The following is a 26,655-nucleotide window of genomic DNA, read 5'->3' as shown; positions in this document are numbered from 1 at the left end:
GCTACTGCCTTGTTCTGCATTACAAGCCAGCTATTTAGCCCATTGTGCTAAACTAGCCCCAGTGTAAGGAGACATAGGTTTAAGGTGCGAGGGGCAAAGTTCAGAGGAGGCGGTGCGAGGGAAGTTTCTTTACACAGAGGGTGGTGAGTGCCTGGAACTCAATGCTGGAGGAGGTGGTGGAATCAGATGCGATAGTCTGAGGGGCATCTTGACAAATACATGAATAGTATGGGTATAAAGGGATATGGACCCCAGAAGTGTAAAAGGTTTTAGGTCAGAAGGGTAGCATGGTTAGTGCAGGCTTGGAGCGCCAAATGGCCTATTCCTGTACTGCACTTTTCTTTGTCCTTTATTAATAAGCAGCCAATCTACATATAGGTTTTACAGCTAGGTAATTAGTTGAAAATGTACTTCCAGTTCATTATGAGTAACTGTACTGAAAACATTTGGAGTGCCCATTCAAATATTACAGTAGATTTATTATTTTAACAATTTACTGATTTGGAAAACATTATGCACCTAATTAGTGGAAATGTCAATTTATCTGGTATAATGTAATTTCCATTATGATTGACAAATCAACAATTACAGAATCATAGTATCATTGGAAAGGTCATAGGAAAGAAACCCAATGTGAACTTAGTGTGAAATGAATCTGTACATTATAACGATCTTGTTCCTTTTTAAGAATGGTGAAGATTACGTAATGTCATTCAAGTTGAAGCATGGAGTGTATTTTTCTCAGCTGAAGGTCTCTCTTTTCCCATTGTTCCTGCTCGAAAGGAAAACAGTGTCACTGTATTTGAACAACACACATTTTAGTTTACAAATTGTGGTATTAAGAATGGATGAAGTTGCTAATGACAATATTTTAATATATTTTTATAGCTACAATTAGTTTTGCAGTGGGTCTGTTCCTGTAGTTTATGCAAAATATATAGCAAAGAATATTATTTTAATAATATTCGTCTGAGAGGCAGTGTCATGTGTGTTATAATGATATGAAAGCACCAATCACTCATAACGGATTGGGCAAATATGTGGGTTCATTTGTTGAGACGAAACGCATGGGAACCTACATTACATACATGGATAGAAAGCATATAAACCCCAGCAGTACAGCCGGTGGTGTGTGCTCAGCTTAAATGCAAAAGTGAAACAAAAACTGGGTTGCATGGCGCACTTCCATTCTAATCAGGCCATGCTGGAATCCCTTAAAGGAATATTACAGCATTCCCATTTCTTTTTAAGTATATTACCCCCTTTAAATTTTAAAATACATGTTCATGTTTAGTTGCTGTTACATTTATTTACAGAACAGATAAATCTAAGTCTTTAAAGTGCAGAGGTAATCTGCCGGTGCACCCAAATCTTGGCTGAAGGTTTCTTCAATTTCTCACAGGGAACTGTGTGATTGTGATCCTTGGATTTTGCTCCTGATGCATTTGGGATCTTGTCCTAGATGTAATTTCGCTGTATGATGTTTGAAGAGCTGGGATGAATCTGAATTATCTTCAGTTATGCCTCACCATTGCACCATTGTGTGTAATGTCTTCATCGGTCTTTGTTTCTGATGAAATCCTTGTCACCTTGGTTGGTTGCCATGTACCTTCGCTGAGGTCCTGGATACAAAATTGTTGTTCCACCTCTAAACCTGGCAATTTTGCAATTTATCGTTCATGTTGGTCAACTTCACTGAGATTTTAAAAGCTTCTTTCTTAGAGAGTAGAATGGGTGAGAGTAGGTAGACTGATCCCGGGTTCGATTCCCGGCTTCAAGCATTGTGTGTGGAGTCTGCATGTTCTCCCCGTGTCTGCATGGGTTTCCTCTGGGTGCTCCGGTTTCCTCCCACTAGTTCAGAAAGACGTGGTTGTTAGGTGATTTGGACACTCTGAATTCTCCCTCAGTGTACCCGAACATGCGTCGTAGTGTGGCGACTAGGGGATTTTCACAGCAACTTTATTGCAGTGTTAATGTAACCCTATTTGTGACACTAATAAAGATTATATTATATACTGGTCTGCAAACATGAACTCTGCTGGTGTTGGAATAGTTGTACTTAAATGTTCTGCAATGTAACATTGCAATGTGTAGATCTTGCTTGGTTTGGTATGTTTACATTTGACAATTAGTGATTTCAAAATGCAAATATTTCATTGCTCTGGATCCAGCGGCCTATCTGAATGAGAAGTAGTAGCGTGATAGATATTCCATTTCTCACACCTATCCTGAATGGCTTAACAACAAATTGTGAACCGTTATCCATACCGCTCTGTCTAGGCGCACCAAATAAATTGAAAATAGCACTTAGACTGTGCATTACAGTTATGCTTAACATGTTGCACAACTGTTGAACAATGGGTTGCATGGTAAGGTAGTTGACAATGATAATGAAGTCAATACCATGGACATAAAAGAGGATGGATGCTATATTAGACCAAGGATGAGTAGAAGACTCATGTGAAATCTATGGAGCGCGATTCTCCGCTCACCCCCCCCCCCCCCACGCCGGTTGTGAGAATAGCGGGAGGGGCTCCCGACATTTTTTGCGCCCTCCCGCTATTCTCTCCCCCCCCCCCGACCCGCGACACGAATTGCCGCTCGCCATTTTTTACGGCGAGCGGCGATTCGCCGCGGCCGATGAGCCGAGCGGCCGGGCCTTTACGCCCGTTTTTTCACGGCAGCAAACACACCTGCTTGCTGCCGTCGTAAAAACGGGCACTGGATGCCCGTTTGGGGCAGCCAGAGGCCCGTTTGGGGCGGGAGCACCGCCGTTGTGCTCGGGAGGGGACAGGCCCACAATCGGTGCCCACCGATCAGCGGGCCTGCGTCCAAAAGGAACGCACTATTACCCCTCCGCCGCCCGACAAGATCAAGCCGCCACATCTTGTCGGGCGGCGGTGGAGAAATGCGAAACCGCGCATGCGCCGGTTCCGTCAATGGCGTGATGACGTCACCCGCGCATGCGCGGGTTGGAGCCGGCCGCGTGTCATCTTGGCGCGCGGCCTTAACGACGGTCGCTAATGCCGCGACGCCGTGATTCCCGGGGTCCCGCTCCTAGCACCGATGGGGGGGGGGAGAATTGGGTCCTGGGAACGGGTGTGACGGCTGCCTGAAACACGGCCAGTTTCACAGCAGCGTTTGCGGAGAATCTCGCCCCATGATTTTGGGGCAGCAGGGTAGCATGGTGGTTAGCATAAATGCTTCACAGCTCCAGGGTCCCAGGTTCGATTCCCGGCTGGGTCACTGTCTGTGTGGAGTCTGCACGTCCTCCCCCTGTGTGCGTGGGTTTCCTCCGGGTGCTCCGGTTTCCTCCCACAGTCCAAAGATGTGCGGGTTAGGTGGATTGGCCATGCTAAATTGCCCGTAGTGTCCTAATAAATGTAAGGTTAGGGGGGGGGGGGGGGTTGTTGGGTTACGGGTATAGGGTGGATATGTGGGTTTGAGTAGGGTGATCATGGCACGGCACAGCATTGAGGGCCGAAGGGCCTGTTCTGTGCTGTACTGTTCTATGTTCTATGATTCTTTGTGTTGACTTGGCATATGCTCTCAACAACATCCCGTACAGGACTTATGGGGCGCGATTCTCCCAGACAGGGAGAAATCGTAAGGCTGGCGTCAAATCCGGGCGGGTTTGACGCCAACCTCCCCCTCCCCGACCGGGAACCGATTCTGGTCCCCGGTCGGGGCTAGTATGCCGCGGCCGTAAACTCCGGCATCGCGGGCTTAACGAATTTCGTTAAGCCCGCTTGCCAGAGTTTGCGCCGGCTGACGCGTCACATGACGTGCCCACCGATCGCGGGCCCATGGCGTCAAATCCGGGCGGGTTTGACGCCAGCCTCCCCCTCCCCGACCGGGAACCGATTCTGGTCCCCGGTCGGGGCTAGTATGCCGCGGCCGTAAACTCCGGCATCGCGGGCTTAACGAATTTCGTTAAGCCCGCTTGCCAGAGTTTGCGCCGGCTGACGCGTCACATGACGTGCCCACCGATCGCGGGCCCATGGCACCCTTGGCACGGCCGTGGTACTGCCGTGCCAATCGGTGCCATGGTTTTCAAAATCGGGACTTTACGGCCGTTTTTACGAACGGCCAGACCAGGTGTGTTTGCCGTTCGTAAAAACAGCCGTAAAGGGCTTGGACTTCGGCCCATTGGCCAGCTGAGAATCACTGCTGGCCGTAAAAAAACGGCGGCAGCGATTCGTATCGGGAGTCGGGCGTGGGGGGGGGGGAGAATAGCGGGAGGGCGTCAGACTAGCGTGGCCGTAAAATTTTACGACCCCCGCTATTCTTCGCACCGTCGTGAGTGCGGAGAATTGCGCCCTCGGTGTGGGAATGATTATCTTCCCAGTGGTTCTCACAAAGTACGAGCTACCCCCTGAGGGATGGGGGAACTCCATTTGGCACTGGTTGCTGTCCTGAAATTTATGGACATGAAATTTATAAGATTGTCCAGTATTTTCTGTTTTTGTTTCTGCATCCGCAGTAATTTGCTTTTAGCTTACTGTTTTCTATACTCGTGTTATTTATTTTGTGGACATTTTGACAATATTCTTTTGACATGAAACATAGAATTTACAATGCAGAAGGAGGTCATTTGGCCCGTCGAGTCTGCATCGGCCCTTGGAAAGAGCACCCCACTTAAGCCCCACACGTTCACCCTATCCCCGTAACCCCACCTAATCTTTTTTGGACACTTAAGGCAATTTACCATGGCCAATCCACCTAACCTGCACATCTTTGGGCTGTGGGAGGAAACCGGAGCACCCGGAGAAAACCCACGCACACACGGGGAGAACGTGCAGACACCGCACAGACAGTGACCCAAGCCGGGAATCGAACCTGGGATCCTGGTGCTGTGGAGCAACCGTGCTAACCACCGTGCTACCATGCTGCCCTTATAATATTTGGGATGAGTGTTGCTGCAGCCATTTTCATGCACAATTCTGAAGCTCCAACAATTTTAATCGCAACTTTCTTTGACTCAATTTTTTGGACATTTTTTATTTGGTGTCTCTCACTTGCAATTGATCCAGCCCATATCTAGGTCACTTGCCTTTCTCGACTGAGTTACCCCTGTGTGGTACTCTTGACAATGCTGTCCCAATCACCACAAGGTATCCATCTGCTTACCAGATCCTTATTACAGGCGCTGTGCCTTCAGTGCTTTTGTGCACATTCTCAACATTTTTGAAAGCTTTAACTATTACAGCCTCACCAAAACATCGAAGGTAAGATCATGATATGCAGCATGACCTAAACCTGTTCTCCTTGTCATACCTGGACTTAATCTGGCTGCTAGACTGTTTAACCATGTTGTTTAGAAGGAACTATTGCTGTATACCATACCTTGTATGTTAGAATGATGGGCAGCAGTTACCAGCCTTGACACGCCCAACATGGTGACACGACAAAGCAATTGAATCGATTTGCGACACTTAAGATGTCTCGCGTGATTCAACTGAACCTCGCGAGACGTCTCGAGCTGGATCTCGCCCTCACTGAACATGTACCAGATCAGCATATTTAAATGAGCCATTCAGCTCATTTTATATGTCTGTACCGGATTCTGAGAAAGGCCCCTTTTCGTACTCGTCCACACAAATGTGGACCAGTCTTAATGGCACTGGGATAGTCTCCCAGGCCATTGGACACCCCTGGGCTCTGGGCATGGTGGTACCCTGACACTCCCACTAGCACCTGGGCACCTTGGCATTGTCAGCCTGGCACCTTGGCACTGCCAGATGGCACTCTGACAGGGCCAGACTGGCAATCTAACAGTGCCATCCTGGAACTGCCAGGGTGGCAGTGTCACAGTGCCAGGTGCCAGTTGCCCATGCCATGGGTTAGGCCCAGGTGTCATGCCCTTAAGAAGTAGGTTGAGGGAGGGGCTTGAAGATCCTGGAAGTGGTAAGTTGGGTGCAGTTGGGGTGAATCTGGAGGCCACTGTGCGGGTGCTGTGGAGGGGATTAAAAGACCTGATCCAATCCATAAGTGCTCATCTGGCACTGGCGAGTTGAGCTTATCAGTGCTGGAAATGATGTATGTGAAATCTCGATGGGGTATTCCCCACCAAAGCCAAAAAAAGCAAAGTGCCGTTAATAGCAGGGTGTTTCTCGGTATTGCAGCCCAAACACGGATAAAAGGCGGACTCTGATTTTTTCCCATTAAATTGCACCTGATATAAACGGAATTCTTTGTGTTATTTCAGTTTCACTGATAATTGCTGTCAAATTGCACGTGAAGCAAAAAAAGCATTCTCTGAAACTTGATCATTCCCATTACTGACTCAAAATGGTGCCTTTATAATGAAAATATTCTGCTTGAATGTTGTGGTTGATCTCAGTCGTTGCCAGGAATTTATGTTCAGGTCAGAAGCCATTTACAAATCAGATGAAGTTAAATATTTTTTCACAAACCACTTAGTCATTCTGTTGTAGAGAGTCAATTAATAATAATATGTAGGTTTTAATAGCACGGGTGGGGTGTCGAAGGCGGTTGTCTGGGAGGCTTTAAAGGCAGTGGTGAGGGGTGACGTGATCTCGTTCAAGGCTAGGCTAGAGAAAGAGGAGAGGTTGGAACATCAGAAGGTAATAGATGAGATGCTGGAGGTAGACAGGAGGTATGCAGAAGATAGGGACCCAGCGAAGTTGGAAAAGAGGAAGGAACTCCAGGCGAGCTTTGACCGACTAGCTGCCAGGAGGGCAGTACGCCAATTGAGGCGAGCAAGGGGGACAGTTTGCGAGCATGGAGAGAAGGCGGGACATATGTTGGCGGGTCAGCTCTGGAGGGAGGCTGCCGCAAGGGAAATTGTCCAGGTGCGGGACAGGGCAGGGAAGTTGGTGGTAGCTCCAGATCAGATTGACAAGATCTTTAAGGAATTCTATGAGAGGTTGTACAAGTCAGAACCACCTGGGGAGGCCGGGAGATGCAGGAATTTCTAGATGGGTGGAGTACCCGAGGCTAGGAGAGGGGGACAGGGCTACATTAGAGGGAGCAATTGTGGAGCAGGAGATAAAAGATGCGATTGCCAGGATGCAGTCGAGGAAGGTGGCAGGGCCAGATGGGTTTCCGGTGGAATATTATAAAAAATCCAAAGATAAGCTGGTACCGCTGATGGTGGGGATGTTTGAGGAGGCGATAGGGAAGGGGGGGTTACCACAAACTTTAGGGCAGGCATCGATTTCCTTGTTACTTTAGAAAGATAAAGATCCAATGGAGTGTGGATCATATAGGCCCATATCACTTATATTGGCAAAGATACTGGCAGGTCGACTAGAGGTGTGCATCCAGAAGGTGATAGGTGAAGATCAGATGGGGTTTGTGAGAGGGAGACAGCTCTTTTCGAACATTAGGAGGGTATTGAATGTGGTTATGGCACAGGCGGAGGGGAAGGAATCAGAGGTGGTTGTGGCATTGGACACCGAGAAAGTGTTTGACTGGGTAGAATGCGAGTACTTGATGGCAGTTGAGGAGCGGTTTGGGATTGGAGCCAGATTTGTGGACTGGGTAAAGCTACTATATAAGGAGCCGAGGGCCAGTGTCCACACAAATAACATCAACTCGGAATACTTTCCTCCACCGTGGGACTAGGCAGGGATGTCCTATGTCCCCCCTGCTGTTTGCACTCACGATTGAGCCATTGGCCATCGCGTTAAGAAGTTCGGAGGTATGGAAAGGGATAGTGCAGGGGGATATCGAGCATAGGGTGTCCCTATATGCTAATGACTTGTTATTATACATGTCGGAACCGAGTGTGTCAATAGGGGGAATACTGGAGCTGTTTCGGGTATTTGGGTCTTTCTCGGGGTACAATTTAAATCTAGACAAGAATGAATATTTTGTGATGTCTCGGCAAGGGGTGGGGACAGGGGTGGGGGGGCTGCCATTTCATAGGGTAGGGACTCACTTTAGATACCTTGGGGTGCGGGTTGCTCGGGTTTGGGGGGGGGGGGGCTCCGTAGGTACAACATTTCTAGTTTTGTGGGGAGGGTGAAAGCTGATCTGGCAAGTTGGGATGGTCTCCCTCTGTCACTGGTGGGTCGGGTACAGGTGGTTAAATTGAATGTGCTGCCGCGATTCCTATTTATATTTCAATGCCTGCCGATTTTCCTGCCAAAGGCATTTTTTAGAGAGATTGAAGGGATGATTACCTTGTTTATATGGGGAGGGAAGGTGGCCAGAATTAGAAAGGTGCGACTACAGAGAGGAAGGCAGGCAGAGGGTTTGGGTCTTCCGAACCTGACGTATTATTACTGGGCGGCGAATGTGGAGAAGGTACGGAGCTGGGTCAGAGAGGTTCACTCCCAATGGATCAGAATGGAGGAGAGTATGTTAAGGGGGTTGGGAATGAAGGCGCTAGCAACAGCACAGCCCCCGACAGCCCCGGGGAGATATTCAGGCAGTCCAGTAGTAATAGCTTTGTTGAGAATTTGGAGTTAGTTTCGCCAGCACTTCAGGTTGGTGGGAGGGTCAAGAGAAATGCTGATTCGGGGGGGAACCATAGATTTGAGCCAATGAAGTAGGAAAGAAATTTTAGGAGATGGGAGGAGAAAGGAAGTAGGACACTAAAAGATTTGTTTCCTGGGGGGTTACTTTGCAGGACTGAAGGAGCTGGGAGCGAAGTATGGGCTGGAGCAGGGAGAAATATTTAAATGCATGCAGGTTCGAGACTTGCCAGAAAGGAGATACAGAGCTTCCCAGTAGAGCTGGCTTCCACATTGCTGGAGGAGGTGCTGATGACAGGGGGACTGGACAAGGGTGTAGTATCGGCGGTTATTGGGGCTATTTTGGAAGAGGAGAAGGCGCTGCTGGAAGGGATCACGGCAAAGTGAGGGGATGAGTTGGGAGAAGGCATGGAGGAGGGGTTCTGGTGTGAGGTGCTCCGGAGGGTGAACGCCTCCATCTTGTGTGCGAGGTTGGGGCTGACACAGTTGAAGGTGGTATACAGAACATACCTTACAAGGGCGAGGACGAGCTGGCTCTTTGAGGGGGTAGAAGTGTGAGCATTGCGGCTAGGGGGGGGGTCCCGCAAACCACATTCATTTGTTTTGGTCCCGTCCAAAGCTGTAGGATTACTGGAAGGAGGTTTTTAAGGTAATCTCTAAAGTGGTGCACGTGAAACTGGACCCGGGCCCTCGGGAGGCCATATTTGTGTTATCAGAAATGGGTGTGGTGGCCTCGTTGATCACCCGAAGGCAGATTCTGGTTGGGTGGAGATCAACCTCCCCACCCTGTCCCCTGGCGTGGCGGGAGGACCTGCTGGAATTCTTGACGCTTGAGAAGGTAAAATTTGAACTGAGGGGAAGGATGGAGGGATTCTACAATTCATGGGCGTTATTCATTATGCACTTTCGAGAATTGGATTACATCGAACATTAGGGAGGGGAGGCTGAGAGGGTTGGGGGGAGGGGTCTGTATGTGTTAACGGTGACTATAAGTGATTCCTGATTCCTTTTTGTCATTTGTTTATGTTAAAGTGCGGGCTAATGTTTGGGGTTTGGTGGGAGGATGGGATCATTGTTATTGATATCGGGATTGACATTGCATTCATTACAGATTATCGCTTATTGTTGGGTGCAAATTTGGCAGAAAATGTGAAAAAGCAGGAGAATAAAAATATATTTTTTCAAAAGTCAATTAAGAATGCAGAATATATCGATTTCACAGTTATTTTCCACAACGTACCTGCTAGATGAAGTCATTCGTCCACTAACTTGAAGAAATTGACGAAATTTCTCTCTTATTTGTTGATCAGACAAATTCACATCATCGCTTATGACATTAAGCCTCAGAATAACTTTGAGTTGCACTGCACATAAAGTGAAAAAGAGATTAATGATTGAACTGAGCTGCAGCCAGGGTGCTCCTTCTATATTTCATTGGTGACCCTCAGGATGTTTATCATGGGGATTCATTACATTAAACGTCAGCACTGTAGTTAGAGTTTCTTTAGTTGGAAATAGCCATTTGAAATGATACCTGTGTGGAATAGATGTTCTTTTTAATTCATTCAAGGGGTATGGGCAGTTATTGTCCATCCCTAATTGCCCATGAAATGTTACTTGCCACTTATCACCCCAAGCCCATATGTTTTCCATCTTGTCTTATGAAAGAGAGAGGCAGACAATTAGTAATTGTGTTGCACTGTGTTTGTGTGATGTTTCTGTCAGCTGAATATCAGGAAGTTTGTGGAAGTAGTGAAAGGTGGCTGGGATGCTGGCATAATTGGTTGGTGTGAGAGGGTAAGGTGGAATATCTGGATGTGAGATATGAGCACTGAGCGCCAGGGTGTGTTGTCAAGGCTTAATACATTGAGCAGCATAACAGACTGGTGTTGTAGTGGACTGGAGATGGCGGGCACGATCACCCAAAAAATGACTAAGGGCGCAAATCTTGGGTAATATTTCTAGGTGTGGTAGTGAGCGGGAACTGTCGCAAGGTTTCCGGTGCTTGGCGCGGCGAAACCGGCAAGGCGTTAACCGGTGTTAATTGGTCCACTTCACGAATCCCCATGGGCTTAACGCCGCAAATGAAGGCTCGCCAGGCAATTCGCTGGGACCGCTCTCACTAGCCCCCCCCACCCCCCACCCCCCCACCCCCGCTAACAAGATTGAGAAGCATTTGCACAGCCAATGCCACTCAGTTCGCAGCCATGGCGCCGAGATGCACAGCTCCAATGTGGACATGGGGAGGTTCTTAGATGCAGTCAAGGCCAGAAGGGATGTCCTGTTTGCCCAAGGGTCCTGGAGAGTGAGCCACAGGGCAGCCAGTGCTGCCTGGGATGAAGTGGCAGAGGCCATCATCTCGGAAGCGTGACCAAAAGGACTGGCCTCCAGTGCTGCAAGAAGGTCAACGACCTACATTTGGCAGCATGGATGAGTTGGCACCCCTCCACCCCAAGACCTTCCAGCCCGCGTGCAAGCAGCCCCCCCCACATCCCTCCTTATGCCCCCCACAACCGATCCTTCACGTTCCCCACCCCACCACTGTGAACTGCACGTGCCTTTATGTGCGTCCGCAGGAGAAGTTTTCCCACAATCGTCAGGCAAAGTTCATATATTTTGCTACCTGGAAAAAAAGGACATCCATGACCTGTTGTATGTACCTGTGGGGTGTAGCCTGCCAGATGCCACACAGATCCCCGTTCGAGCCCTGTAAGGATCGCAAGACATAAGTGTTCAGGGCTGCAGTGACCTTGACAGCCACCGAGAGCAGATGTCCTCCTTCTCCACATGGCGCCAAGTCCGTAAGAACATGGCATAGGTGCCGCACCATCACCTTGTTGAGGTGGAGTCTCCCCTGGCATCCGCTGTCTGACATCTGCTCGAACGACCAGCGATGCTTTTACACCCCGGGCCGGCGCGGGCCTCCTCTAGGTCTCACCCTGGCCTGATGGGTGACCTTGTCCTCAGGGTATGGTGCAGGGTTCGGCACATGGGCCGTTGCCTAAAGCCTCTGTAGACATTGCTGCTGCTGCCACTGTTACCGGTGTCCGGCTGCCCAGCCTACCAGCAGCACAACGGCGGTTTGTTCTGCAGGTCTAAAATACTATCCATACCGTTCAATATCTACAACGGAGTAAAAGGTTGAAGAAGCAGGCAGGGAGATGAAGCCATGATCTTATTGAATGGTGGAATAAGGGCGAGAGGCCAAATGGGCAACTCCTGCTCCTATTTCTAATCTTCTTGATGATAACTATTGTGGGTGGAATTATTTATTCCTTACGGCAAGTCAGCTGGAATATTGTGGACCAAGGTATTAAATTAATACATCCAAGACTGCCAGAAATTATAAATAAAGCTTAAGTAAAAACAATAGAAAAGCTAAGAGAAGTGATGGGAATCGGGGAGGTAAAGAGTGAAATGGGAAATATAAAACATAGTTCAAATAAAAGGCTATCAGGGGTAGATGGGGAATGTGAAACTCAACGCAATCAACTCAACCATGATCCTGTTGAGTGGTGGAGCAAGCCGGGGAGTTGAATGGTCGACTTCTGCTCCTTCTTTTATAAATTCAAATGTTCATATAGATGGAGAAAATTATTGAAAAAGAGAGATAGCAAAAGTCAATAAAAGATCGAGAAATTGTGCTGATGAGAGATAACTGGAAACAGAAAAAAGGAGAGAAAGAACAGATACGTTCGGAAAAGAAAAAGAGGGACAGATCAAGTTCAGAGAAAAACACCATGGAGTATATAAATCAGAGTTACAGAGGCAGGCCGAGGATAGAGGAAAAGAGTGAATATGCCTAAAAAAGGGTGATTGAGAGAAATCAGATATCACATTGATAAAGCATATAAGCACAAGGGTGAAATCAGATAGTCAGAAAGTCGCAAGGTCAAAAAAAGAAAAAATGAGGGATGGAACAAGCCTGATCCATTTCAACACAATGGAGAACCTTTTGCCCAATACTCCCAAACCATTCTGACCTTTCATAAATCCCATCTTCATAAATGAACCGAGAGCATGTTTAGCCAATTTATTTTTTGATTAGGTATTATATCATTATAAAAACATGAAGAATTTATTTTCCTGCCCAGCACTTGAACTTCCCAACACCAGCAGTAGCTCCTTCACCCATTGATGATCCCTGATCACCAATGCCTTCACATTCCTTTATTCTGAACAATCTATACTGCCATCTCCTACTCTAGCAGCCGGTGCTCCTTCATGTTTTTATAATGATATAATACCTAAGCAAAAAAATAAATTGGCTAAACATGCTATCGGTTCATTTATGAAGATGAAACACATGAGAACAATGGAGGTCGTGTGGCGCAATGGGTATTGTCCCTGTCTCCAAGTCAGAAACTCCGGTTCAAAACCCACCCCAGGACTTGATGGCCAAGGAAGGAACATTCATGATGTGGCCATACAGGTTGAGTATCAGCATGCACAATCCTTCCAACATGCCAATGGCAGGTGGTAAGAGCATGAAAGACTCTTGCTCAACCATACTTGACGCAAAGTGGTGCCCCTCAAGCTGTAAGCCCTGACAACAGGCTAGTGACCGGTTGCAGGAACAAAAATTGGTATGGAGAAAGATGAAGTTCTGCTTTGTGAATAAGGGAAATTAATTAACAATGACATGAGCACAGTTATACAGAGGTATAAATTCTGAAGTGATCAGCAGAACTGTGGGCGTGATTCTCCGCACCCGGGAGAAATCGTGAGGCTGGCATCAAAAACAGGCGGGTTTGACGCCAGCCTCCGCCCCCCCCCCCCCCCCCCGACTGGGAACCGATTCTGGTCCCCGGTCGGGGCTAGCATCCCGCGGCCGTGAACTCCGGCCTCGCGGGCTTAACGAATTTCGTTAAGCCCACTAGCCAAAGTTTGCGACGGCTGACGCGTCAGATGACGTCAGCCGCGCATGCGCGGATTGGACGACTCCAACCCGCGTATGCGCGGATGACGTCATCACGCATTTGCGTGAAACCCGCGCATGCGCAGGCCGGTATGCCCCTCAGCCGCCCCGCGCATGGATCTCCATCTTCCTCTGAGATTCCTAGTGTCCTGCCATTCATCACATACTTCCTTGTCCTCTTACTTCTTCCAGAGTCCATCACCTTGCACTTATCAAGGTTCACATTGAAGCTGTTCATCTACCACTGCTCTGCCCATTTGGCCAATCCATCTATATCTTCCTGTAACCTATGACCCTCTTTTTCACTGCTTTTAAAAATTTAGAATACCCAAATATTTTTTCCAATTAAGGGGCAATTTAGCGTGGCCAATCTACCTATGCTTCACATCTTTTTGGGGGGTTAGTGGGGGTAAGAGCCACGCAGACATGGGGAGAATGTGCAAACTCCACATGGACAGTGACCTAGGACTGGGATTGAACCAGGGTCCTCAGCACCATGAGGCAGCAGTGCTAATCACTGCGCCACAGTGCCACCCCTCTTCTTCACTGTTAACCACCCTACCAATCTTGGCGTTGTCTGCAAACGTACTTATCATTCCCCCATGTTCTTGTCTATATTATTAATATAGATAACAAACAATAAGGGACTGTCATGGGAGTGTCCCTTTAAGAAATGTTTTGTCTTATCACATGGTTTCAGTAATGTCATTGTGTGGGCGGAGCTGGGCTGTGGCACTGGGTTTTACTTTTGTTTTTGAGCTGGGAGCTGTTGTGTGGCTCTGAGTTTTGCTTTCGTTTTCACATTTGGTTGCTGGATTGAGACAAAGAAGGCTTGTCCTGTCTCTCTCTGTCTGCATTTTAAAAGCTGTTTCCAGATTACTTGATAACTTGAAAAGAAATAATGAGTTTCTGGAAGAAATTCAAACCTGCTGTTTTGTAAAGGACACAAGTGCATCTAAACTAGGTCTTCAGTGCTGTGTGCTGGGCCACACCGTTAAAAATGGTTTTCTGGCTCATGGGATCTTGTTACTAAATTGGAACAGTTTAAAGGGGGGATTTATTAAGGGTTATACATAGAGTACTTTAGCTGTGTGGGATAATTATGTTTGTAGCTGATTAAATGCCTACTGTGTGTGCGGAGTCTACACGTCCTCCCCGTGTGTGCGTGGGTTTCCTCCGGGTGCTCCGGTTTCCTCCCACAGTCCAAAGATGTGCGGGTTAGGTGGATTGGCCATGCTAAATTGCCCGTAGTGTCCTAAAAAGTAAGGTTAGGGGGGGGGGGGTTGTTGGGTTACGGGTATAGGGTGGATACGTGGGTTTGAGTAGGGTGATCATTGTTCGGCACAACATCAAGGGCCGAAGGGCCTGTTCTGTGCTGTACTGTTCTATGTTCTATGATCTATATTTACAGAACTCCACAATACACAACTACTCTCTCTCACACCTAAACACCTTATCCCCGAATCAAGGGTTGGCACGTGATCTATGTGACTGCTCTTGAGCACCAGCTGGTGGCTAGATGTATCTACATGAAATTGTTAACCCTTCATCTCCCATACAATATCCATATTGTTACACCACCTTTCTTGTAAAGTGGCACGACATTAGTTGTTCCCCAGTCCTTTGGCACTTCCCCCATAGCCAGAGAGGAATTAAAAACTTGTATCCGAGCCCCTGCAATTCCCTGCCTCGCCTCCCACAGCAGCCTGGGATGCAATTCATCCAGCTCTGGGGATGTATCTATTTTAATACCCAACTAGAATCTCAGATTATATTGTTGCAGATTTATTAACAGGTCAATGGATTGATGCCTCATTCATTGATATATAAAGAGACACAAGTTACCTCACTACATAGGCCATAACTTCCTGGTTCTCCAGCATTGCATTTGGGAGTACCACAAAGAAACACTGGGGAATCCCTCTTGTAAGTTCCCATGTGTGGGTTTACCCAGCAACTATCTGGAAGGGATAACTTCTCCTGGTCTGGGAACCATTCGACAAAACGATTTATATCTCTAACTTCGGATAGTTCTGCCAGTTTTACAATCATAGCTACTCTGAAGAGTTAGAAGGAATAAAAGTACTTCTAACTTCAGAGTAACCATTTAAAAAACTCACACCGAGCCTCATATGGTACACCCCTCACACCACCCTCCCTAAACAATGCACCCGACCAATCATAGTGTTCTTCACCTCCCGTGGCCCCACCCAGTTGGGATTCCCCACCCGTGCCTCCCCAACCCCGACCAGACCCCTCTGACTGATCCGACAAGAAAATCCTGACCATAATTACTATTCATGTTGTGAGATTAAAAATAATCAACTTCACTGGTAGAATACCAGTGGATAGTGAGAATGATCAGTTTAAAACCGTAGCACAGTGGGTAGCACTGTTGCTTCACAGCTCCAGGATCCCAGGTTCGATTCCCGGCTTGGGTCACTGTCTGTGTGGAATCTGCATGTCCTCCCTGTATCTGCGTGGGTTTCCTCCGGGTGGTCCGGTTTCGTCCCACAAGTCCCGAAACATGCTGTTAGGTAATTTGGACATTCTGAATTCTCCCTACGTGTACCCTAAAGGGCCGGAATGTGGTGACTAGGGGCTTTTCACAGTAACTTCATTGCAGTGTTAATGTCAGCCTACTTGTGACAATAATGATTATTATTATTAAATTATAGGCTAAATTCTCCGCCCCTCGATGCTGTAAAAGCGAATTGTGATCAGGCGGATAATCGTTCGCCCAAATCCAGCCAAACTCGAGGTTTGCGCCTATGGCCGAACCAAACGCCATGCTCCAGTCCCTCGCAGGTGGTGATAACGAGGTTTGTGCCTCGCACTGGCGGCGGCATGCAAAACCGGCATTTAAATTCATTTATATTTCATTAGCGAACTGGATCCGGTATGCTCCAAGCCTCTACCATCTCCGCCCCTCTCAGGCGGAAGGCACCCAGACGCGGTTTCCTACAGGTCTTTAAAAGTGGGGACTGGACAGCAGGGCTGCGAAGGGAGAGAGAGAGAGAGAAGGTAAGCAAAGTTTTTAAAACTGTTAAAAATTGTACAACTTGCTGCGGTTGGCTGCCAGGGCCAGGGGAAGTGGCGAGCAGCAACTTGGTAACAGCTCCGTGGATTTGGGGTGTCCCCCTCGGGATCGGGGTGGCCTGGCTCAGACCACCATTGCTGCAGGATTTGTTTTAAATGTACCCATTTGGTACAAGTTACATGCCCCTGGCTGCTCACTCTGCTGTCTGCTCGTTGTGTCTTGTAAATATCCACAGAGTCTCTGGTCATTTGGGAGACCACCCAGGCCACCCCCCTGGAAACCCTCAGACCCAGCTGACCCTTCAGTGGGATGGGTGTGGGCCAGCTCAGTCAGTGGCACACCAGGTGCTGCCACTCCTCAGTTCACTCATCAGAAGCGCTGCCCCACTGCAGGGGAAGCAGTGAATAGCAGAGCTCACCCCAAACAAGGGATACATGCACCATGGCCTTTGACACCCTCCCAGGCACACTGCCCTTCTCAGGGAAGAGGCCGCTCCAATGACACTGTCAGCAAGCTCACTCCTCAGGACCACCAACTGTTTGGCTGAGATCTTGTCTGCCCACCCTGATCCTGCTCCCAACCATGCTGCCACATGACAGGTTGTCACAACTTGTGTGTTATACCCAGGATCCACAACACACTGTAGCTATGATCCCAGCAGATGTCAGATTCCTTGCCTCACCCCCATCTGTACGAGTTGCTTACACACAAGCCTCTAAGCATGGGGGTGGTGGTGGCACATGGTGACCTCTGCACTGCACAACCAGGTGCCTACCTGCTGTTGGGATAACACACAGCCCACCCAATGAGGTAAACCCCACAGGGGAGACAGGACAGGTGTCACAGAGGCTATCGCGGCCACTGACTGCAGCAGTCACTGGTACCCCTGTTTCCAGGGACGGATAGTGAGGATAGAGGCTCCCCTGAGCCACTCAGGGACGGGGACAGAGGTGCAGTGTGGAAGGCAACAGATCAGGAAGAATGGCTGAGTGGTGGAGGTGGATTTGGGGGGGGCGGCATCTGGAGGGCAGAGCTGAAGTGTAACTCAGCGTCACCATGTAGCCTGTTAGATCTGGATGCGCACGGGAACGCTCATCTTGCAAACATGTCTGCTCTTTTCCCTCCTTGCAGAAGACAGATTTTAGAATTCAGCCAGGAATATCCACCATCTACCTGGCCGCAGCTACTGTCATGGATGGACGGAGGCTGGAGGCACAGGGCCTGCTCAGGGAAGATCCTCCACAGGAGGAGCCTTCTCCAGAAGAGCAGGGCCAGCCATTCAGCTAGGGAAGGTGACCATCTAACAGACCGAGGAGGAGGTGTGAAGGAGGCCATATGAGGCCACGTTTGTAACGTCAGAGCCTGTCATTCGAAGACCTGCCAAACTGCTTATCCAGCCAGAGACTCCACTTATCCAGGGAGATCGTGTCATCTGTGCCAGATGGTGTCACACCTGGCACCATGGGGTATGGAGGTGGTCATTTCTATGCCTTCAGGTCTTTTCAGGTGGCAACCGGGACCTTCTGGTATATCGCAGCCTTCCATTCACAGGTGCATCCGTGTTTTCATGCATTATTTTCCCGGATAACGGATTATACCATAATCAATCTGGACCAAGCCCACCAGGATGCCGGGGCAGCAGGATTCCCTGCCATCACTGGAATGCCCCAGGTCCAGGGGGTGATAGATGGGACATAAATCCATCTACGGGGTTCCACTCGCTGACTCAAGCCATTCATTCATCCTACCTATCCTGACATTCCTACTCTGACTAGGTCATGGCACTGGTAGCAGTCCTGAGATTACTACCTTTGAGGTCCTACTTTTTAGTTTAGCTCCTAACTCCCTGAATTCAGCTTGTCAGACCTCATCCCGTTTTTCACCTATATCGTTGGTGCCTATGTGTACCATGACAGCTGGCTGTTCACCTCCCACCAGCTGCACTTAATGCACATTTGTGCTCAATACCCGGGCAGCGTGCATGAGTCGTACTTCCTGGCGCACTCATCGGTTCCCGCCACCTTCAAGGCGTTCCCTCGGGTGAGGGGTTGACTGTTGGGCAGTAAGGATTATTTGCTGAGGGTTACCCATTGCTAATGTCGCCTGTCTAAGGCTCCACACCAAGATGCAGAGCCCTACAGACGCACCATAGAAAGCGTCCTATCTGACATCACACTTTCTAAAGAAAGAGCGGCTCCTGATTGGCTCACAGTAAATCAGGTGTCTCGTGTCCTTAACCCCTTTATTTCTGGGCTCACAGGAGTAGATTCCCAGCTACACTTTATAAGGTAAGAGTTTTTTTTTCTGTTTCCTTCTCACAGTTACTTGAGGGTAGCAAGTTAGATTTGATACTGTTAAGGAGTGGAGTGGAGATGAGCGGTTAGACAGACAGCATCATGGGAAGGTAAGCGGGTAAATGGTGCATCTGAGGGTTAGACTGGGGAGTAACTGAAGAAGGATGTAACAGGAGGGCTGTGATTAGATTGGCCAAGAAAGGACCTGCTGGTAAGTAGTGGTGACTGGTAAGTAGTTTTGATTTTCATTGTCTATTTTTTGTTTGTTTCTCATTTGTTTTTTTGGCATTGTATTTGTATACGTTAACCTAATGTTTAAGACATGGCAGGAGATCGCATACCCATGTCATGCTCATCGTGTGCAATGTGGGAGCTCAGGGATATGTCCACTGACCCTGGCTCCTTCACGTGCAACATGTGTGCCCAGCTGCAGCTCCTGTTAGACCACTTCACGGCTCTGGAGCTGCCAATGGTCTCACTTTGGAGCATCCGTGATGCTGAGGACATCGTGGATAGCACGTTTAGCGAGTTGGTCACACCGCAGGTGAAAATTACTGAGGGAGATAGAAAATGGGTGACAAAAAAAAACAACAGTAGGAAGGCAGTGCAGTTGTCCCCTGCAGTCATTTCCCTAAAAAACAGGTATACGTTTTGGATAGTTGAGAGAGTTGGCTCACCGGGGAAGGCAGCAACAGCCAGGTTCAAGGCACCATGGCTGGCTCTGCTGCGCAGGAGGGCAGGAAGAAGAATGGCAGGGCTACAGTGATAGGGGACTCAATCGTAAGGGGAATAGTCAGGCGATTCTGCGGACGCAACTGAGACTCCAGGATGGTATGTTGCCTCCCTGGTGCAAGGATCAAGGATGTCTCCGAGCGGCTGCAGGACATTCTGGGGGGGGGGGGGGGGGGAGGTGAACAGCCAGCTGTCATGGTACACATAGGCACCAACGATATAGGTGAAAAACGGGATGAGGTCTGACAAGCTGAATTCAGGGAGTTAGGAGCTAAACTAAAAAGTAGGACCTCAAAGGTAGTAATCTCAGGACTGCTACCAGTGCCATGACCTAGTCAGAGTAGGAATGTCAGGATAGGTAGGATGAATGAATGGCTTGAGAGAAGGTGCAAGAGGGAGGAATTCAAATTCCTGGGGCATTGGAACCGGTTCTGGGGGAGGCGGGATCAGTACAAACCAGACGGTCTGCACCTGGGCAGGACTGTAACCAATGTCCTGGGGTGGGGGTGTTTGCTAGTGCTGTTGGGGAGGGTTTAAACTAATGTGACAGGGGGATGAGAACCAATGCAGGAAGTTGGAGGGAAGTAAAACGGGGCTAGAAACAAAAAGCAGTAAGGGAGAAAGTGTAAGGCAGAGAAGCCATCGTCAAAAATCAAAAAGGGCCACAGTACAGAGGACAGTGACTGAGGAGAGTGTGAAAAGGGAGGTGGTCAATGCAGGATTGAGGGTGTTGAACCTAAATGCGTGCAGTATACGGAACAAGGTAAATGAGCTTGTTGCGCACATTGAAATTGGCTGATACGATGTTGTGGGCATCACAGACACGTGGCTGCAAGGGGATCAGGGCTGGGATCTAAATATCCAAGGATATATGCCCTATCGAAAGGACAGGCAGATGGGCAAAGGGGGCAGAGTTGCAATATTAGTAAGGAATGAAGTTAAATCGTTAGCAAGGAGTGATATTGGATCAGAAGGCATAGAATGTCTGTGGGCGGAGTTGAGTAATCGCAAAGGTAAAAAGACCCTGATTGGAGTTATGTACAGGCCCCCTAGCAGTAGTCATGATGTGGGGCAGAAAATAAATCAGGAGATAGAAAAGGCATGTAAAAAAGACAAAATTACAATAATCATGGGGGAACTTCAATATGCAGGTGGACTGGGAAAATCAGGTTGGTAGTGGATCCCAAGAAATAGAATTTTTGGAATGTCTAAAAGATGTTTTTTTGGAGCAGCTGGTGACAGAGCCTACTAGGGAACAGGCAATTCTGAATTGGGTGATGTGTCATGAGGCAGACTTGATTAGGGATCTTAAGGTGAAGGAACCCTTCGGGACCAGTGACCACAATATGATCGAATTTACCTGCAGTTTGAGAGGGAGAAGCTGGAATCCGATGTGACTGTATTCAATTAAATAAGGGTAACTGCAAAGACATGAAGGAAGAGCTGGCCAGAGTTGATTGGAAAAGGAGCCTAGCAGGGAAGACAGTGGAACAGCAATGGTAGGAGTTTTGGGGGGTTATTAGGAAGGCACAACAGAAATTCATCCCAAGGAGGAGGAAACATGCTAAGTGGAGGACAAGGCATCCATTGCTGACGAAGGATATCAAGGACAGCATAAAGGCTGAAGAAAAAACATAGAAAGTTGCGAGGTTTAGTGGGAAACCAGAGTTTTGGGAAGCCTTTAAAAGCAAGCAGAGGACAACTAAAAAAGTTATAAGGGGGAAGAAGATAAAGTACGAGTGCAAGCTAGCTAGTAATATAAAGGAAGATAGGAAGAGATTTTTTCAACATATAAAAGGTAAGAGAGAGGCAAAAATAGACATTGGACCACTGGAAAATGTGGTTGGAGAAGTATTAATAGGAAACAAAGAAATGGCAGACAAACTGAATAGGGGGACGGGACTTCCAGATTTGAAGGGGGGTCATGAGTTAGTATGGACTCTGTTAATGTATACTGTTGATGTTGTAATATTATTCATAAAGACGTTTAGAGTTAGGGCTGTATAAGTTGTGTTAACAAAGTTAAGTCAACAAGCCTTTTTACAACACAAGACGGAAAACAAACAATAACTAACTATGGTCAGTCTATATACAAGGGTAAAGACTTGGAAGGAGGTGAAGTAGGAGGATCCTGTCTATCGATGGTAAACCTGATGTTCAGTAGTGTAGAGCAGGGTAGAAATATGTCAGGGCATGCCATGGGGTCTTCTCCATAACTGTACCCTCTGTTGTAAATGTCGTATTATTCACCCTGGGGTAACATGGACTGCAACTGGATGCAGTTGTACTTGAAAGTAGACTCCAAACTGTGATGTTAGTTCAATACGCTTTATTGAACTTGTTAAGCAGTGCACACAGTTCTCTGTGGGTTTGACACTCTACTAATCTAAGCGTGCTTGCTATAACTAACTAGACCAAACTAGCTCTGAGCCATGTGTAGAAGGTGCGAACTGATATATACACCTTGACTGTCGCTACAGTTGTCACCAGTGCAAAGAGGCAGAGTGTTGATGCCTCATGTGTTTTATAGTGGGAGCCCACCTTCTAGTGATCTGCCTGGTGATTGGTTGTGTTTTGTCCCTTGTGTTGATTGGCTATACTGGGTGTCTGTCACTGCCTGTCTGTATCTCATTATGCGCATGAGTGCATGTCATGACAGTAAATATCTACACAGTTCTGTAATGTTAACAAAGACTTCTTGGTGACTTCTGCAAGATGGTTTAAAATGTAGGGATTCTATGCTTAAAATAGCCTCCTTCGTGCTGTATTTAAAAATAGTTAGCACTGCTGCCTCACAGCTTTAGGGACCCAAGTTCAATTCCAGCCTTGGGTGACTGTGTGGAGTTTACACATTCTCCTAGTCTGTCTGGGATTCCTACATGTGCTCTGATTTCATCCCACGGTCCAAAAATGTGCAGGTTAGGTGGATTGGTCATGCTAAGTTATCCCTTAGTGTGAAAAGGTTAGATGGGGTTACAGGTTTATGGAGAAAGGGCAGGGGAGTGGGCCTGGGTGCTCTTTCAGAAGGTCGGCGTAGACTTGATGGGATGAATGGCTGCCTTCTGCACTGCAGAGATTTTATGATTATTCTATGATGATGTCTAAATATTACACATAAGGGTCGCAACAACCCAACAAAATAATACCTTGAATGAGTTGCCCAATTTTCAATACCATAAGAAAGAGGTACATGGATGACATTTGATATTCCCGTTACCTGTATTTGGTGAATTCCCAACTGCAGTCGAAGTTCTCGTATAATGAGATCTCAATGGTTGAGTGCTGTTCTGCTCAGTTGTTGGTGATGATGTTGATAATGGTGATATCGAGGCCTGTGGTGCAGTTGTTGATGGTTCAGACAACTTTATTTCTGCTGTTGATGTTGTATTTAACGTGACAGCTTGACCAAACCAGAGAATCAATGTTTGAGACTTTAATTAGAGCATTATATGTTGTACTACCTTTTCTGATTCAATAGAAGCTTCAAAATTGAGAACAATTCCACATATCATATTGGTGTTCACCAATAATGTCCTCAACCTAATTCTGCCATACACACTTACAAAATATCCTCATAAATATGCACTCCTTCAAAGTCCTCTCCCTCCACCACACATAATGTGAACAATCAACTTCCGGTGACGGTGATGTGCCAAGCGGATGCACATCAGTTGGCTCTCCTCCCAACCAGAACCAAAAGAGACACTTTTAGAAGAATTTGACCCAAAAAACTAACACAAAAAAGAGGAACAGAAGCAGCAGAGGAGAAGATGCCGGCGAATGGAAGCTCGAAGGGCAGACAAGAGGACAGAAATGGTGGAAAGGGCCACAAGTAACGGGTGGTTGAACCGGTGGACCCATGAGGTGAGGGCAGGGTCCGGCCGCCCAAGAGCAAGGGAGACTGGTGGCCTGAGCACCGGCACCAGCACCAGCTTCCCACACCCCAGCAGGAGACAGATGGAGGACTTTCCAAAAAGGAGATGGCCGCCATGAAGGAGGCGATTAAAATCGAGATCCAGGTAGCAGTGAAAGTGGTGGTGTCGGAGACGATGGTCCCTACAACGTACGATCAACGGTCTGGGAAAGAAAGTGGAGGCGCAGGGAGAAGACGATCCAAGACCTCGAGAGAGCCTCGATGGACCAGAGCGACAGGACCGTCGCTCTGGAGGCAGAGGTGAAAAGGTTGGTGGCGACCCAGGGGAACTTGAAGGGAAAGGTCACCAGTGAGGGGTGGGGAAAATTGCGTATCCCAACTCTTGCAACATTTAGTGCCCACGTTACGGACTTGCTGACAGCTAACTCGGGCGCAAAATAGCTGCTGGTATCTATTGTCAGTCTCTATCCAAGGAGAGTGACTGGGAAAGTTGTGCAGCAGAAGTATCCGTTACATTAAGGGTTAACCTTGGCCTACCCACTGGTGCTGTAAAGAACCACTGTAAAGACTGGAACCGAGGTCAGCAGTATAGAACTAGTTAGCAACATGTAAGGACTTACTATGGAGTGTTCCCCATAACTATGCCCTCTATTTTAAATATATACACCGTTCAGTAATGTTAATAAAGACTTATTGGTAACTTCTGCAAGGTGGTTTAATGATGTCAAAGTAGTACACACCATGGGTAACAACAACCCAACAAAACAATACCTTGCCATGGTTGCATTATTTTCAACACCTTAAGAAGGAGAGATTATGGATACGAATTGTTGTTTAGAACTACCTGTTCTGGTTGAATTTTCAGCTGTTGCTGTTGTTGAAGTTATCATAATGCAAGGTGAAAATGATTGAGTGATGTTCTGCGTAGTTGTTGGTGATGATGTAGATAATGATGGTGGTAAGGCCTGTGGTGTAGTTGCTGATGGTCTAGAGGAAGTGATTTCTGTCGTTGTTGTTGCAGTAGTTGACATCACTGATTGAACAAATGAGAGAATCAGTGTTGGACACTTTAATTAGTGAATTATGCGTTGTGTCACCTTATCTAATTAGTGCATTATGCGTTGTGTTACCTTTTCTGATTCAGTAGAAGCTTCCAACTTGAGAGCAATTCTCCATGTCATGCTGGTGTTTCAACAATAATGTTGTCAATCCAATGCTGCCATACACGTTTACATAATACTCACATAAGTATACATGTCTTCAAACTCCTCGGTGCTCTCTCCCCCCCACCGCACATAATAGGAACACCCAAATTGGGCTCACAAGCGGTTCTGCTTCGACCTTGCCCCGGCACAGGTTGGCACAGGCTGGCACTGCCTGAATGTCCCTCTCTCCCTGGGTGCAATACTGACATTGGCACCCCAGCGGATCCACTTGACTGTTTCCCGTCCTTTCAGAGCAGATGTTTCAATATTCCTTCAGGGGTTCATATGGCGGTGATAGTATTAAAATTTAGTGAGATGTATTTAAATAAAGATCCTGTCTTTTGTAAGGGTGGCATAGAGTTTGCAGTGACTTGATCGAAAGCAGACATTTATTTTACAATTATTATTATGTACACATCCAGTAGTTCCCTTCTAGGTCGACTCTGGTGGGTATCTTACTGGACAACTCTATTTACACAAAGAGAACATTGTTAAAGATCCCCAGCTTCCTTATCGAGGGAGCTCGTATGTTGCAAGATCCATAGGGTAGATAATCATCCCTACCCCGTAAGACCTGTCCGGGCTACAACACCGTCCTTCCTGGGTGAGAACCTAATTATGAGACCAGTGAGGGGAGGAGAAAATCGGGAAACACGATGTTGCCGGCGGAAACCGCGGGGGTGATGCTCCCAGCCCTAGGCAGGGTCGGAGAATCCGCGCGGCCAGACACGCCGCCCCGCGCCGGCACGCGATTCTCCGCAGTTAAAACGCTGAGTCCCATCGGCGCCGTCCACACTTGCAGGCCGACCTCTCTGTCCCCCGCCTTTTTTCCTACGTGCCGGCCCATGTAGTCCTGCGCCATGTTGTGTTGGGGCCGGCACGTTGCAGGAGCCACCACGCATGCGCGCTTTGGCGTCGGCGCCACTGTGCATGTGCGGAATCCACAGCGCCCAGTTTGCGCCGGGATCGGCAGCTGGAGCGGCGTGAACCACTCCAGCACCATGCTGGCCCCCTGGAGGGACCAGAATTACTCCTGGCAGTGGCCCATTCATGCTGTCGTAAAACGCAACGGCGTTTACGACGGTGTGGACCGCTGCCGCAGGATGGGAGAATCCCGCCCCGCATCTCCCAACGCTTGTGATATTTTGAGCATACATTACCAGTCTCATTGACGGCTAATGCAGTCCCAGGTAACTATTATCAGTCTCTATCCAAGGGAGAAAGACGAGGAAGGTAGTGCAGTGGAAGGATCTGGTACATTAAGGGTTAATCTTGGACTACCCACAGGTGCTGTAAAGAGCCACTTGACTGGAACCTCGGCCAGCAGAATAGAACTAGTCAGCAACATGTTCATTTCACATGCCATGGAGACCTCTCCATAACTGTACCCTCTATTGTAAATATATACACCGTTCAGTAATGTTAATAAAGATTTCTTGGTAACTTTTGCAAGTTGGTTTAAAAATGTCTAAGTAGTATACACATGGGTAGCAACAACCCAACAAAACAATACCTTGCAGGAGTTCCATTACTTTCAACACCATTAGAGAGAATAAGAATTGTTGTTTACAAGATAATATTGTGGAGGAGAATGCTGAGACCCAGGCTATTAGAATAGATGGCATTGAGGTGCGTAGGGAAGAAGTGTTGGCAATTCTGGACAAGGTGAAAATAGATAAGTCCCCGGGGCCGGATGGGATTTATCCTAGGATTCTCTGGGAAGCCAGGGAAGAGATTGCTGAGCCTTTGGCTTTGATTTTTAGGTCATCATTGGCTACAGGAATAGTGCCAGAGAACTGGAGGATAGCAAATGTGGTCCCTTTGTTCAAGAAGGGGAGTAGAGATAACCCCGGTAACTATAGGCCGGTGAGCCTAACGTCTGTGGTGGGTAAGGTCTTGGAGAGGATTATAAAAGATACGATTTATAATCATCTAGATAGGAATAATATGATTAGGGATAGTCAGCATGGTTTTGTGAAGGGTAGGTCATGCCTCACAAACCTTATCGAGTTCTTTGAGAAGGTGACTGAACAGGTAGACGAGGGTAGAGCAGTTGATGTGGTGTATATGGATTTCAGTAAAGCGTTTGATAAGGTTCCCCACGGTCGGCTATTGCAGAAAATATGGAGGCTGGGGATTGAGGGTGAT

At 47.8% G+C, this 26,655-nt stretch overlaps 1 protein-coding gene across 2 annotated transcripts in view; it reads right to left on the bottom strand.

Annotated features, from left to right (window-relative positions):
• Positions 1–249: 249 nt before the first annotated feature.
• Positions 250–26,655, bottom strand: part of LOC119975487 (cell wall protein DAN4-like) — an 82,075-nt gene continuing 55,669 nt past the window's right edge. For both annotated transcript variants that reach the window (XM_038815218.1, XM_038815219.1), the window contains exons 5-8: positions 24,147–24,335; positions 22,646–22,828; positions 9,685–9,808; positions 250–772 (exon numbers count right to left, since the gene is read on the bottom strand). In XM_038815218.1, the coding sequence (XP_038671146.1) occupies positions 742–772; positions 9,685–9,808; positions 22,646–22,828; positions 24,147–24,335 (527 nt within the window). In that variant the 3' untranslated portion in view covers positions 250–741. The remainder of the gene's footprint in view (positions 773–9,684; positions 9,809–22,645; positions 22,829–24,146; positions 24,336–26,655) is intronic.

Source organism: Scyliorhinus canicula, chromosome 13 (genome assembly GCF_902713615.1).
Source record: "Scyliorhinus canicula chromosome 13, sScyCan1.1, whole genome shotgun sequence".
NCBI lineage: Eukaryota > Metazoa > Chordata > Chondrichthyes > Carcharhiniformes > Scyliorhinidae > Scyliorhinus > Scyliorhinus canicula.
Note: the sequence above shows the minus strand (reverse complement) of the source record. Positions and strands in the feature narration are given on the sequence as shown.